The sequence below is a fragment of the Bos indicus x Bos taurus genome, chromosome 9, assembly GCF_003369695.1.
Source record: "Bos indicus x Bos taurus breed Angus x Brahman F1 hybrid chromosome 9, Bos_hybrid_MaternalHap_v2.0, whole genome shotgun sequence".
NCBI lineage: Eukaryota > Metazoa > Chordata > Mammalia > Artiodactyla > Bovidae > Bos > Bos indicus x Bos taurus.
The window spans coordinates 14,849,288-14,864,768 of record NC_040084.1 but is presented as its reverse complement, the minus strand read 5'-3'; the positions used below and the strand labels follow the sequence as shown (position 1 = coordinate 14,864,768).

At 37.4% G+C, this 15,481-nt stretch overlaps 1 protein-coding gene across 3 annotated transcripts in view; it reads left to right on the top strand.

Moving 5' to 3' along the window:
- Positions 1-15,481, top strand: part of COL12A1 (collagen type XII alpha 1 chain) — a 117,707-nt gene that overhangs the window by 26,987 nt on the left and 75,239 nt on the right. For 2 of the 3 annotated variants that reach the window (XM_027550948.1, XM_027550949.1), the window contains exons 13-14: positions 646-918; positions 10,050-10,322. The exons of the other annotated variant lie outside the window; for it this stretch is intronic. In XM_027550948.1, coding sequence (XP_027406749.1) covers positions 646-918; positions 10,050-10,322 — 546 coding nt within the window. The remainder of the gene's footprint in view (positions 1-645; positions 919-10,049; positions 10,323-15,481) is intronic. 3 annotated transcript variants of the gene reach the window in all.

The window sequence follows — 15,481 nt, the reverse complement described above, 5'->3', positions numbered from 1 at the left end:
GAACCAAGGCTCGTTTCCTCTCATGTATATTTTTCTAGAGACAGCACCATTTATCATTTTTATCAATTAACATAATTCATGGGCATCACATTTAGATGTTCTTAGCTTTCCTCCAACAAAGTCTTTTTATTGACTGTTTCTTAGAGGAGTTAAAAATCTCCATTGTGTTACTAATCAGCATATATACATTTTATAGTGCTTTGTTCCAGTTTTAGAGAAAATGTTGTAGTTTTTTTTACATGAAAGATTCTAACATGGAAGACTTTAGCCTATGTGACTACGGTACAGAAGAGAAATTGGATGGCTTTTGCTTTGTTTCTGCTAACACATAGGGCCCGGTTTAGAGATGCTTAAACTCTGTTGACTAGTCAGCAGTTACAATAGTCATAATCTCACCCAGGATGTAAATTTGATTACATATCTATCTCATAGATAGGTGGATAGATATGGGCTTCCCAGGGGGCACTACTGTAAGGAACCCGCGTGCCAGTGCAGGAGAAGTGAGAGACGCGGGTTTGATCTCTGGGTGGGGAAGATCTCCTGGAGGAGGGCATGGCAATTGATTATATATATATAAAGCAGCAAAATGTTTTTAAGTCATTTTACTAAATAATGAGTTTTGATGTTGTTGTTTCTTTAATGAAGTTAGAGGGAACCCAAGGGATTTACGAGTTTCTGACCCTACGACATCAACAATGAAACTGTCTTGGACGAGGGCACCAGGAAAGGTGAAACAGTATCTCATCACATACACACCGGTGGCAGGAGGTGACACTCAAGAGGTCACTGTGAAGGGAGACACAGCGAGTACTGTCCTGAGAGGATTAAACGAAGGGACGCAGTATGCCTTATCTGTGACAGCCTTGTACGCCTCTGGAGCTGGAGATGCCCTTTTTGGAGAAGGGACAACACTTGAAGGTAATTACTGTCATATTTTATAGAAATCTCTGAGCTTGCTTGTGATTGCGCTTAGGAAGCTTAAAATGTTTTCAGAGAATGAAATCTGAGTGTGTGCCATCTTTTCTCTTAAAAGGAATTTGTATTAAAAAAATAAGTAGTCATAAAACTGCTTCTTATTCAGAGATATAGGCTACCAAAAAAATTAAATTTGATTGGGAAGCAGTGTACTGGGGAGCTGAGTGTGTAGTAAGGCTGTAGAAATGTGTCTATTGTGCCATGGGTTGGTTAAATGGAGAATAGGTGTGTGACTCTCAGAGTGGACAGGGGGAAACATTAATGGAGCAAGAGGGTTTGGGGTGCCTGAGATAAGGCAGTTGGTCTGTCACCCAGGAGCAGAAAGGATCCCTTCTCTGACTAATAGCCTCTTCTCCTGCACCGTGCCTATCAACATCAGTATCAGTTCAGTCGCCCAGTCATTTCCGACTCTTTGCAACCCCGGGGACTACAGCACACCAGGCCTCCCTGTTCATCACCAACTCCCGGAGTTTACTCAAACTCATGTCCATTGAGTCGGTAATGCCATCCAACCATCTCATCCTCTGTCATCCCTTCTCCTCCTGCCTTTAATCTTTCCCGACATTAGGGTCTTTTCCAATGAGTCAGTTCTTCGCATCAGGTGGACAAAGTATTGGAGTTTCAGCTTCAGCATCAGTCCTTCCAATGAATATTCAGGACTGATTTCCTTTAGGACAGACTGATTGGATCTCCTTGCAGTCCAAGGGACCCTCAAGAGTCTTCTCTGACTATGCCTACAAGCATTTATAAATATGAGAGACCAAGTTACTGTTTGTTTTCTGAATGACTTCTAAAATTCAGTTCTGTGTTAGAAGTTCAAAGTTAATGCAGTACTTAGTAAGAACCATCAACAAGACTGGATCTGTTTCCTTGGTTCTCCAGAGTTCATTGTCAGAGGGCTTCATATTTCTTAGGCTCTTTTGAACTGTAATGGAAGCTTAGATTTGACTCACCACAACCGGAAAGTAAGTCGTACAAGAGAGAAAGCACAAATTTAACTTAACTACAATGAAAATGGATTGTAGTTTTGAAAAGCAGTATCAGTGGATGGTTAAAATGATGATGCAGTTCCATAGCTGGGGCCTAAGTGGGAGGTCGGGTTTACTTTTATTATCACCTCCTTTTCTATGCCTTATTTAAAATAATTGTAGGAAGAAAATAAATCTGAAGTATCTTTTGTCATGTGAGATCATAGTGATATTAGGCAAATATCCATATCGGATTTAGTGGGTCCAAGAGCTTGGAGGATGATAGATGTTGTAATTCACAAGGATGAGATCTACAAGAGGCAGTTTTGATTAAAACTTTGACTTAGGTAAGAAATAAAACCTAATTGACAAAAACAGTCTAATCAAAGTTCTGTCTCTAATAGTGATTAAGGGTTTAATTCAATATGCTGTGAAATTTATTATTAGAAGAGGGTTTAAATGAAAGTTTAAATCCCAGTGTGCAAAGTACTGATTATTTGAAGAGTCCTGGTTTGGCTACCATATGACTTTGAAATAACCTCTTAACCCCTCTGAACCTCAGTTTATCCATCTATAAAGAGGGGTTTTTCCCCCTTCCTCCCAAACTTACTGTGGAGATCAAATGGTAGAGTGTTAAGTGAAATGCTTTGGGATCTGGAAAATACTCCACATATATGAAATTCATCAAGGGGAAACAACATTCAGTTTAGAACTGATATCTAAAGATACAGCTTTTGTAAGTATATCAAAGATGTTGAATGGTTACTCTAAAACTTTGAAAATGATAAGAGATGGAAATGGAAATTGCCTTAATTAGGGGGACATAGTCCAAACAATGGAAGCATGTGATCTTTATACCTGGAGCAACATTCAGAATTTCTGAGAAATTTGTCCCCCCTTTTTTTTTTTTTGACCTTTAAGTTCTCTTTCTCATGTGCTTTCTACAGGCTTTTAACATAGATTGCTCCTCTAGGATTTTTAAAGGATCAGCTTTGGAGTTTTTGTTTTTTTATATAATAGTTGTAGATTGTTTATATTTGCAAACATTTCTCCCTTATAAGGGATATCTTGGAAATAATAGTTTTACTTGTGCTTATACTTTTTAAACTTCTGATATTCTTTTGCATTTCTTACTTTATAAATATACTTACACTTTGTCAAAATGTTGCCTCTAAAGATTAATGCATTTTTACTAAGAATAATATATTGTCAATTTTTAGAAAATAAAATTCACATTTTAACATCACAGCAAACATTCTATTGGGTAATGACTTTTCTAGGCCAAGTGTGTAGCTAAATTCTTTATAATTTTATGGCTTTGCACAGGTGGTATAGAAAATCTACAAATTTGAATGTGTGTGTTAGTGTGCACACCCATATATCTGGTCAGAAATAATCTCCAAGGGAGATACACAGATAGTAAAATAAATCAAAAAATTACTATTTCCCATTCCCTGAGATGGAGGAAAGCTAGATGATTTGCAACTTCACTTTAAAAATATAGTTAATTCATAACTAGATTGTAATAGTAGATTTTTTTCCCATTGACACCAAAGCTTTTCACTTTAGTGAAGGATTAGAGAAAATGCTGCCAGCCTGATTTTGTTAACATATTTATCTTACTGCATGATGTGTGGTAAACTTATCAAATATGTGAAAGCATAGTTGTGACTAAATTAAAATAATAGATATTTTTTGCTCATGGTTATTCCATTTCATTTTATTATATTAACTCAGCCAAATCCACATACCATATACAGGAATAGGATATGATGGTAAATGCAGAGAATGGAAAGCCCAGAAACACAGCCAGCCAACTGCTCTTGAGGGTTGCTGTTTTTCTAATCTGTTTTTCTCTTGGGAGAGGAGGTGGTTAGAGCAGACCTTGAAGGAATGTTTCTTCCATCCAGACGCATGGCTCAGCCAGCGAGGGCATTCTGTGGCTTGAAAATTTTATAGATTGACTGAAGTGCATTCTATTCAATTAAAAAAGAATTAAAAAAATATTTAGCATGGGCTATAACTGTCCCTAACTTGAATCTGTTTCCTAGTGCTTTCTTGAAATGCAGCCAATGATCAGAAAATTCCCCCGTCCCTGGAAGAGAGATTTATTAGCATTGGCGTTGGGGAGGTTCATGGTTGGCCCTAGTACTGTATGAAATAGAATCACAAAGGCAGAGTTTATTACTATTTCAGATCCAAACTTCAGAGGAATCTGAGCACAAGCTATTAGGTTTGATTTACATTGTTTTTTTCTCCTGTTGTTGTTAAAGAAGATTTAATGTAATTACTAAAACACTGCTGTACATGTAAATGAACTTCAAATCTTGAAAGAATTCTTAGTTGTCACTGCTAGTGTTTACAGAGGGAAACCTGCTCTTTTAAACTAAGAAATGAATAATTCCCACTTTAATTCAGAGATTTACTGCAAATGAATGCAAATTTCAGCGTTGGAATAATACAGTTCTTTTATTTTTGAATGTGTTTGTTGGCTGTGGAAAAGATGATTTTTCAGAATTTCTTTTGTTTCAGTTGCTGTAGCAACCCTCTGGTGTCCTAAACATGAAAGGCTTCCTATACATCAAACCATGCTAACTCAGCTGACATTTGGTTACCATGAGGTTTTTAGCACATCACAGGAATTCTTCTGCAAGATGTTGAGTAACATGGGGTGCCTCCAAGATGGAATAAATAAGGCCTCTGTGTTTTCCTAGATTTACTGCTGTCTCATAATTCAAAAAATCATTCATTCTGTGTATAACAATTCTGATGTTTCCAGGGAACTTTAGTCCAATCACCAAACAGTAATATCTTTCCCACAAATTGATGGCTTATCAGAGAAAAATCTAAACTATGTTGGAGAGGTGACAATTATGGAAGAAATCTAATCCAGGCTTTGAGGTTGAAGGGCAATTTGCTTTTTAAGAACTATGTGTTACTTAAAGTAAGTTAACTGATCAATAGTGAACTTTGTCCTTTGGAATGGTGATTTCAAGTCGTTGCTTGTAAATCAAGTGTGTTTCCACATGAACATTATCCAGAGCAGGTCTTCCTTATTGTGCTGTGGAAAGTTGGATGACTTTGAGTTGAGCTCTATCGGAAAAGACAAATTGATTTAGAAGGGGGGTACATTACATTTTCAATTTAATTTCTATTTTTGAAAGTGGTATGTGAAACTCAATGAAAGCTGGCTAGAACAATCTGTAAGATGAAAATAGAGTTTCATTTCTTAATGATTAATTTTTCAGTTATCACTGGCTAATTTGTGTTATAATTGTATTTGAATTGGATGATGATCTGCTTTTCAGAAAGCAAATGGAAAAGGGCTAAGGAAATGTAGGAAAGTTACTTAAATGAGGCCTCAGTTCTTTGGCCTCATATGTGGAAAAAGTAGAATCAACCCCGTGTGGATCTTCAGATCATGAGAAATGCACCTGTCTAATCACTTGCCTCAGCAGCAGCACAGGGATGCATGCATGCAGGCACCAGCGATGCTGCCTTTTGATATATGTGACTATGCTTTGTAATCCGATCAGAAATACTGAGCATCAAAATTTCAAAAACTGATGAATTTTGTTTGTTTAAATTTATGACAGAAAAGCTTTGTTATTTCTTATACTTGCCCTAGTACTATACTGGAGAGAGCACGGTAGAAGGGAAAACTATTGAGAGGGATTCAGAGGAATAGAGATGAAGGCGTATATCGTTACAGAAGATGATGGTATGACTTGTTTGAAATGATTGCCAGCAATTCCGTTCCCAGAGGTAAAAGTAACATGCAAAGTACAGGCACGTGGTTCAAAATGGCAGAAAACAAGTACTGTGAGATTATATATTATTGAAAACCATGTCACTTAGGTGAAAAACGTGGACAAGCCCAAACATCTTAAAACATGCATTTGTGAGTCTTGCAGGCAGACAGAGAGGAGGAGCTCAAGATGGGGGAGCCTTTGCTAGAGCAGAAGTGGGTCCATATTTAGGGACGGGTTGAGACAAAGTGGCAAGAAGTCTGTTGGAATTGGTTTCTGTGCATGCCACTGTTTCTTTGGCTTTGTCTTTTGAAGAACAGTGACCTTTGTGGTCTTTCCTGTTACCTCAAACAGTGTAGAATCCTCCTGCATGCAGGAGACCCAGGTCTGATCCCTGGGTCTGGAAGATCTTCTGGAGATGGGAATGGCAACCCACTCCAGTATTCTGGCCTGGAGTATCCACGGACAGAGGAGCCTGGTGGGCTACTGTCCATGGGTCACGGAGAGTCGGACATACTGAGTGACTAATACTAACCTTTGCTGGATAGAGGCTCTATATTTCTTATATTTCTTTCTTGTTCCTCTCTCTTTCCTCTTCCTTCCCAGGTATATTAGAAATTGACTCTGTCCCAAAAGCAGTCCAAGCCAAATAATCTCTTTCAGTAGCTACTGATGTCTGAACTTCTGTAGTTTGAGAAAACCTGCAATTCAATATATTAAACTAAAGCAAGTGGCTGGCTGGGTAACACTAGAGTGGAATCTCATTCACAGGAAAATGTGATCAGTGCTTGAAGAAACATTGAAAAGCCATTTCCTTTTTGACACAGGATGGAGGGGAAGAGAGAATGGGGAACATCCCACTCATGTAATGGGATGGAAAGGATGTGATGAGAACTTCTCGGTTCTCTGTGGATCAGCCTTGGGCTCACGCCACTACTACCGAAAGGGTGACTTGTGTGTGGCCATAGACCCGTGTGATATAGAGAAACCATCACACCATGCTACCCAGCGTCCCCATTTCCGCCAGGTTTGACCAATTTTGCTTTCACCCCATGGGGTTTTACTTCACCACACCTGCCTCTCATTTCTGAATGAAAGCAAGGGTGAGGGTTCCCTCCCACATGGACCAAACACAGCTTCCAAATAAATAAATGTCCCCTAAGTGAGAAAAGAAGCCAGAATCGTGGAGGAATCAGTATCACAGAGGAGGCCGAAACAATTTTTAGAAAGCGTCAGGGCTCAGGCACATCTTCAGACACTCCAGTGTAATTGATCTGGGATGGCCGGGTCTTTAGCCCTCCAGGTGATTCCTGTATCTGACTGGGTCCAGTCCAGGTTTTACTCCTGAGGGTCCCAGGGCTCCAGGAGGTAGGGGCATGCTCATCCTGTTGCACACCTAGTCCCCAGGCCAGCGTGGCCCCTTGGCAGACTGCCAGTTACATCACAGGGTGCAATTCAACTGCTTTTTTTGGTAACTTAACATTTGACCAAGCCAAGATTCCATTTTTAAAAACTTCAAGGGTTATAGGTCTGATAAAATATACTTATCACGAGAACATCATAGTCTCAAGATTCTTGGATGTAATGCAACAGCTTGAAAACCCAACCCTCCTACTTTTTGGAGAAAAAAGGCGTTTCAATGTGTTTGACAACAGCGTACACTTAATATTTCAGTTCGGTTCAGTTCAGTCACTCAGTCATGTCCGACTCTTTGCGACCCCATGGACTGCAGCATGCCAGGCTTCCCTGTCCATCACCAACTCCCAGAGCTTACTCAAACTCATGTCCATTGAGTCGGTGATGCCATCCAACCATCTCATCCTCTTGTTGTCCCCTTCTCGTCCTGCCTTTAATCTTTCCCAGCATCAGGGTCTTTTCAGATGTGTCAGTTCTTCGCATCAGGTGGCCAAAGTATTGGAGTTTCAGCTTCAGCATCAGTCCTTCCAATGAATATTCAGGACTGATTTCCTTTAGGATGGACTGGTTGGATCTCCTTATATTTAGGATTATTATTATCAAACTGACTGACATACAAGAAACCCACTGAAGCAGTTTATATTTTCAATCTTGGCTTCTGGTTTGAGGTGTCTCTTTTCTGTCTTTGGATTTCACATTTCTTTGTCACAAACATGGAATGTTGAAGCGCCAGTACCTACAAGTAATGCCTTTCTGTGTTAGGCAGAAACTATCATTTTTTTGAGGACCTTTTTTTTTCTGTGATTGAGAATATAATTAATGTTCACTTGAATTAGTACTGTTATGCCATTAATGGGAACTCCCGTATCATATTTGGATCTTAAAAAGTGTTTTTACAGATTCTTTCCAGGACATTGAACAGTTCTACAGAGGTCTTCATTACAATTTTATTAATATTTTGTTCTAGCTTTCCACATCTTGAGAGTGTTAATGTAGTTGATTAAAATCCATGGGAATACATATCTAATGAGTTCCTTTTGTGTGTAGCTCAGAAATATCTTTGTGAATGTATTTTTGCTTCAACCACAAATTTCCTTCCTATTATTTTCTCACAGTGAAATCATTAGCCTGTGTTTGTGAGATTGATGTCTGTTGCCATGGAAATAAACAATGTCACAAATTCAGAACTATAGAAAGTAGGCAGAAAAATAGGCTGAGAAGCACAATCTTTGGGAAAAGTAGAAACTGAAATTATTATTTGTAAATCTCTCCAGTGTTAATTTGGAAGATTACTTTTGGAGAATGTTCTTAATGTGGCTTTTAAGCTTATTTAAATTCTGAATCCCTTTCAAGTACTTTTAAGTATTATTTCACAAAAGCTGTTGCTAATTGCAGCCTGGGAAATTTAAGAGAAGAAGTACATATGAAAAAAAGATGTAGTATATATTAAGCAAATGAAACATGCTGCGTATTTAAAACTTAGAGACGAGTAGTTGGAATACCAACCATCAAAACAAAATAAAAAGTGAAAAAACAACAGGCAAGTCAAACCCAACCAACTCAGCCCAACCTAACCAAAGAAACAGTTTGTTTAATTCCTGTAAGTAGAGAAGATATAAAGATGTGTGACCTTAGTAGGAATACAATTAAAGACCTTCAAATGAAGATGAGCCTCAGGAACTGAGGGAAAGAAGTCAGTATGTTCTTGAAAATAAATATTCTTGGTTGCAGTGAAATATGTAACTAATTTCCCTCCAGAGATGAGATGTCCTGTCAGCAGTTAAACTTATTTATAATAGAGTTAAAATTTTCCATTTGGTCTTGGGGTCTGGTAGTATGCCCAGCTTCCATTTTATTTTTTCCTCTGTAATCTGACATATATGATAGGGTTTTGTCCACCATTTATTGTTATCTTTATGTACTTGAAATTTAAATAATTATGAGTATTTTTAAGATACTCATTTTTACTCTTTGATTCAAGTAGAATAGCAGCCTTCAGCATTCTTGTAGCAGCACTGTATATCATTTTCTTGAATACACAATAATTACTGGTAAAATGTATGCTGGAGAGGCAGATAGTTTTATATTTATGTCATACTGTGGCATAAACCCTAGTAAAGGTAGCCAGTATAAAATGACTTGTATATTTATCTTACATTTAAATTATGGAAAGTTAGGGTTTTATTGGTAGACATCTGTGCCTCCTATTAAGTCAGGGTTTCCATATTTTTTCCACTTGAGTTGTATTTTTATTTTGAATGGGAGAGCCAAAATTTAGTAGCAGACATTTTTGATCAGTTAGAGCAAGTGGTGTGTTTTATTTTGATGACTAATCGTTTTTAGGTTTTCCAGAAGAATTGTTGGTTTTTATTTTCCTTAGGGTTAAGCTATAATTGAAATTTTGCATTTCTGGATTTTTAGCTGTTTGAACAAATAGTTGAAAATAGACTGTGAAAAAAAGACTGTTGAAATTAAGATTTGCAAGTGATATAAGATTGTTGAAGTAACTGGAAGTGGTACATTGAAACGGAGCTTACTTAAAGAAGATAAGAGAGGGAAAGATGATGGTGAAGAAATAAAGATCTTTGTGAACAATCGATGAAGAGAACTGAGTAAAATTGGGGGATTTAGATGCTTTTTTCCCTCTTTGAAAATTTCTTTAGGCATTTACTTCTATGTATTTGAATGTCATTCTTGTTCTGAAGGACATTTTAATCTGACTGGACATATGGGGGCAAGGGTGATAAGCAGGAATCAGGCATAATTATTCGGTTTAATCCCATCTTCTGTTCCCCTGACAGAACAGGACAGACAGCTCAGAAAGAAGAAATGGGAAGTTAGACAAATTGAGTCCAACAAGTCAGGGTGTCTGCCAGGATGAGGGAGTATTTACATATCTAATAGACATTAAAGAGTGATCCCCCTTTCATTTCTTTTCTAGAGCGCGGTTCACCTGGAGATTTGATTACTAAAGATATCACGGACACATCGATTGGGGCTTATTGGACGTCAGCTCCAGGAATGGTTCGCGGTTACAGGGTCTCTTGGCAATCACTTTATGATGATATAGAGACTGGAGAAAAGAGTCTTCCTGCAGATGTAATTCATACTGTGATAGAAAACCTGCAGCCAGAGACCAAGTACAGAGTTTCCATATTTGCAACTTACAGTAGTGGAGAAGGGGAACCCTTGAGTGGAGAAGCCATGACTGAATGTAGGTAACACTCTGAGGGGGGTTGCCAGTGTGTTGGTGCTACCTAATAGCTATCAGCTCATGATAACCTCTTGCATTTTTTTTCTTTATGTGACAGATGAGGACTAAAAACGTATGACCTTTAATGAATGTGCTTTAAAATCAAGTTCATTGTGTATCTAAACTTGTATCAGATTTTGAAATATTGAATCCCTACCAACTGCCTACACCGTTTACCCTTGAAAATGTGGGGGTTAATCTGCGTATAATTTATAGGCAACCATTCTTATCCGAGGTTCCTCTGCATCCCAGGATAAAACCAACCTCGGATCATGTAGTCCTGCCGCATTTGATAGTGAAAAAAAAATCCATGTACAACTGGACCTTCAAAGTTCAAACCTTCGTTGTTCAAGGATGAACTGTGTTTCTCTCTCTCTCTCTCGCTTCTTTTTTTCTGGTGGAAAGATCAACTAGATGAGAGACTCAACTAGTAAAGACACAGGAAGCTATGGAAACAGAGAGAATTCAGGGACATTTATAACTACATGGCCTCGGGCAAGTTCTTGAAACTTCTTTGAGCTTCAGTTTCCTAATATGTAGAATGCAGCGTCAGATTTGAGCATTAAATAAAATAACAGTGGGCAAAGCATAGCGCCCTAGCCACTTAGAGAAGACTGATGTATAATGCAGCTGTTGAGACAATGTATGTTGTACAACCAGGACTAATCCTAAATTATTTTTACTATGTTTGGGGAGGCTAATTCAAGTCTACTCAGTTTTCTGATGGCTAAAATTTACCTTAATCTCATTAATATTCTTTTCTGTGAAAAATTTTGAGTGACGTCTCATCATTTATTATCAGGTGGCTAGGGAGAAATGTGTCTGTATTTCATAATTGTCTTTCCTAAAAAGCAATTTATTAAAAATGGGCATTTCTAAGAATTTATAGAAAAGTTTATTCTTTTTGTTTGGGAGGATTTAGGAAAAGGGGAAAGAGTGGGGGTGTTCTTGCATTTCTTTTTTTAGGAAGAAGTGGAGGAATTGGGTGAAATTAAGGCCACGTATTGGGTGATATTTTTGCCAAAGGAGAAGGAAAACGCCAAGGGCAATTTCAGTAGTGAAGTCCTGTATCCTGATTTCAAGTTGTCCTTAAATTAAAATCTTTTGGTCTGAGTTCTCTGTAGAATTCATCTTTTCTTTTTTTTTAATCACTGGCAAACTCATTTGGATATGTCTGAGCTTAAGTCTGTGTCAAAATTAACAGATTAAAAAAAAATCAAACTCCTTATAGGAGATTTAAATACATGAAAAGGCATATTTCCCAGATATTGACATGATTGGTTTCCATGATAGTGAATGAAATCCTGTGTCTGAATATATTGACTGACATAGCTTAAGAACTTGGCAGAAATTCATCTCTATTTCTGGCAGTTATTCATTTGTTGTAAAGACAAGTTATGTTGTAAATTTAGGCCACATATGACACATCTAGCTAAATTTATTTGTAGGCATAAAGATAAAATTCACATGGCTGAGAAATTATCAAAAAATACATATTTAGAGGGAAACTTTTTCAAAAATTCTCCTCCATCCTTTCTTCTTCTGAAAAGATTGAATCCTCAGATATTTATTTGGGATTTAAAATCTCCACAAGGAATATGTTTTAGCTCAAAGCAAGTATGTTAGTAGAAATTCTAAATAAACTTTCTAAAAGCTGAGCATCTAAGACATTTTCAGTATTTCTTGGCTAATTGATTGGTTTAAATCTTAGTAAACGGAAAGGCCTCTTTTGAACCATGAGCAGAGTAGGTAGGAATGAAAGGCACATTTTCTAGAGGGCATAAGTCACCTGCTCAAACTGCTCAGCAAATTAGATGAAAGACAAGAACCCTTCTTTGTTCTGCTTCTATTTTTTAAAATTTTTATTTGGAGGACAATTGCTTTACAATGTTGTGTTGGTTTCTGCCTTACAGCAACACGAATCAGCCACAAGTGTATATACACCGCCTCCCTCTGGAGCCTCCCTCCCCACCCGCCATCTGCTACCATTCTTAGCTGTTGTGTTTTAGTTTGTTTTCTTTGTGGAAAGTAAGGTAGTTTCAAAAATGCTTTGAGAAATCCGAGTCATATGTAGTGTCTTTGGCTGGTGGACAGGTCCAAAAATTGTGTGTATAACTGGGCCATGCTCTTAGAGTATCTTATAAACTTCCAAGGGGGACATTTTGGAAATATTTTCTGCTTTCACCTGACGTTCAGAGACATGGTATGCAGACTGTCGATACACTGACAACCATGAATTGTGGCTAAAAAGCCAGCAGGTGGGAAACTCTACCGGCCCTTCAATTATGGCAGCTAGTTTAGCCAAGGTACAGTGAGATTGGAGAGCATCTTGTGAAAGGCACTAAAACTTGAAAAGAACTTAGAATGGGAGTGTTACAGCATTTTATAGCATGTGGCCTATCAATGAATGGAGTGACAAATCTTGCCTTTTTCTTATGGGAAGACAACAAGGATTTCTTTTTCCTCCTTAAAATCCAGAGTTTCCCATTAAAGCCAGGATGAGATATGTCATACCTTATTTAACTTCAGTTCCTTTATTTTCAAGAGTTAATTATAAAGCAGGAAAACAATTGAGATCCTTGAAGCACTTCAAAGTATGAAGTACAGTATTTGAAAGTTATTAACATATTTAAATTTGGGAATATTTTCAAGTTTGTGATCCCACTTTTGGGGGACATAGGCTTCATTTTAGACCAACACTCATAATATTTAACTGTCTATTTGTCTCAATTCTAAGTGGTATGAAATGGGTTTGAGAATTTTGTGTAAGGAAGAAATGTCTTGTTCTACTGAACAAGAGTTGAAGAGATGGAAACAAGAGGTCAGTAAACATATTTTAGCAGAACTTTTTCTAGAAAAGTGTTAGGCACACATGGATTTACTCAATACTTGTGACAGATTGTTCTGTGTACTATTCTTTCTCATGTTCTTTCAAAAATCCTATGTAAGGTCTTTACATTTTTTTTGAAAAAATATATTTTTTTTCTTTTAATAGTTCACGTACCTAGAGAATAGTAACGGGGAACTGGAGATTAACTAAATACATTTTAATTTTCCAGAAAGTAATGGAATTGGCCAAGAATTCTCTTACTTTCTTAGCCTAAAATAAAAAAAATGCAACCAATATACTCTTAGTTGAAATTATATTTGCATCTTTCAGAGACATAATTCATACGCATATATTGATTTTCTTTACCTGTTTTGTCATTCTTAACTTTGTCCTATATACATAATGCATCTTTTGCTTATATGGCTGCTGTCAAGATTATACTGATTTTAAGTAATTTGCTAATAATGTGCCTGGATGTGGTTTTTTCATGTTTCTTGTGCTTAGGGTTATTGAGGTTGTTGGATCTGTGGGTTTATAGTTTTATAAGGTTTGAAAATATTTAGGCCATTATTTCTTAAAATATTTTATTTATTACTCCTCACTTTCTTCAGGTATTCTAGTTCCGCATGTGTTAGACTGGTTGAAGTTGTCACATAGCTCACTTCGGTGCTTTTCAGTTTTTCAGTCTTTTTTCTTTTATTATGTTTCAATTTGGGTAGTTTTTATTCTCATGTCATCAAGTTTGCTAGTATTTTTTTTTTTGCAGTTTCTGATTTGATGTTAGTATCACCCTGTGTATTTCTTGCGTCAGGCATTGTATTTTTCACTTCTAGAGGTTTGGTTTGAGTCTTTGTTATATATTCTATGTGTTTACCTAACATGCTTAATATTTCTTGTACCATCATTAACATATGGAATATGGTACATATCATAATATTGATAATCTCTGTTTTGATGTTCCCTTTGAATAGTTCTGTCATATGTGTTATTTTCAGTTCTATTTCTGCTTGCCGAACTTGGTTTCTGGTGAGAGCTCTCTTCCTGGTTTGCAGATGGCCATGTTCTTTCTGTGTCCTCAGGTAGCCTTTCCTCAGTCTGTACATGTTGAGGGTAAGGAGGGGAGAGAGAGAGAGGAAATGAGCTCTCTGGTGTCTCCTCATCCTCTTAAAAGGATTCCGGTTCCATCAGATTAGGGCCTTACCTGTAGAATCTCATTTAATCCTAATTACCTCCCTGCGTGCTAAATCACTTCAGTTGTGTCCAACTCTTTGCGACTCTAGCGCTCCAGGCTCCTCTGTCCATGGGATTCTCCAGGCAAGAAATAATTGAGTGGGTTGCCATTTCCTTCTCCAATTACTTCCTAAAGGTCCAAATACTATCACATTGGAGATTAAGGCATTAACATATGAATATAGGGAGGCACAACCATTCAGTCCATGATACAGGTTATTATTTTTTTCTTTATTTGCATTTCTGGTAATGTTTATTAGAAGCCAGACTATGAACTTTACTTTTTTGGATATCAGATATTTTTATGTTCTTACAAATATCCTCTAAAGGTTTGTTCTGGGATGTAGTAAACTCACTTGGAAACAGTTCGATATTTTTGAAGCTTTCATTAACATTGTGTTAAAACTAGACTAGAGAAACCTTTAGTTTAGGGCTTCTTTTACACCAGTCCTGGGGCAGTAACTCCTCCTTAGTACTCTATATGATGTTCAGAGAATTTTGAGATTTTCTATTCTGAAGAGGGGAAATATTTCTGGCCCCACATGAACTCTAAGAACTTTTTTCTCTCTACTCCTTCTAGGTGGTTCTTTGGTTTTGAGTAGTTTACTTATTCATATGTACAGAGTAGTACTGGATTGAACACTTAAGTAGGACCTTTTGCAGATTTTTGGAGCTTTTTCTCCGTCACACTATCCCCAGGACTTTCTCTGCAAGTTCTAAGTGCCTTGGACTCCCCGAACTGACAAAACTACCTCCTCAATTAAGGGAGACCACCAGGCTCCATCTGGGTTCCCCCTTCCTGTACTGGTGCTGGAAACTCTCTCCTAGCAATAAGTCAGGGCAATGATCAAGCTCCTTCTCATTTGTTTCTCTCAGGGATCATGGTCCTATGCTGCCTGATGTCCCATGTCTGAAAAATGCTGCTATGTCTCTGTGTGTGTGTGTGTGTGTGTATTTTTTAAAGCTTTCCCAGGCTTTTTTTTTTTTTTTAGTTTTTTCAGGTGGTCCTTGCCTGTTTGAACATGAAAATTTCTTTTAGAATCAAAAAAGATTGTCTGCA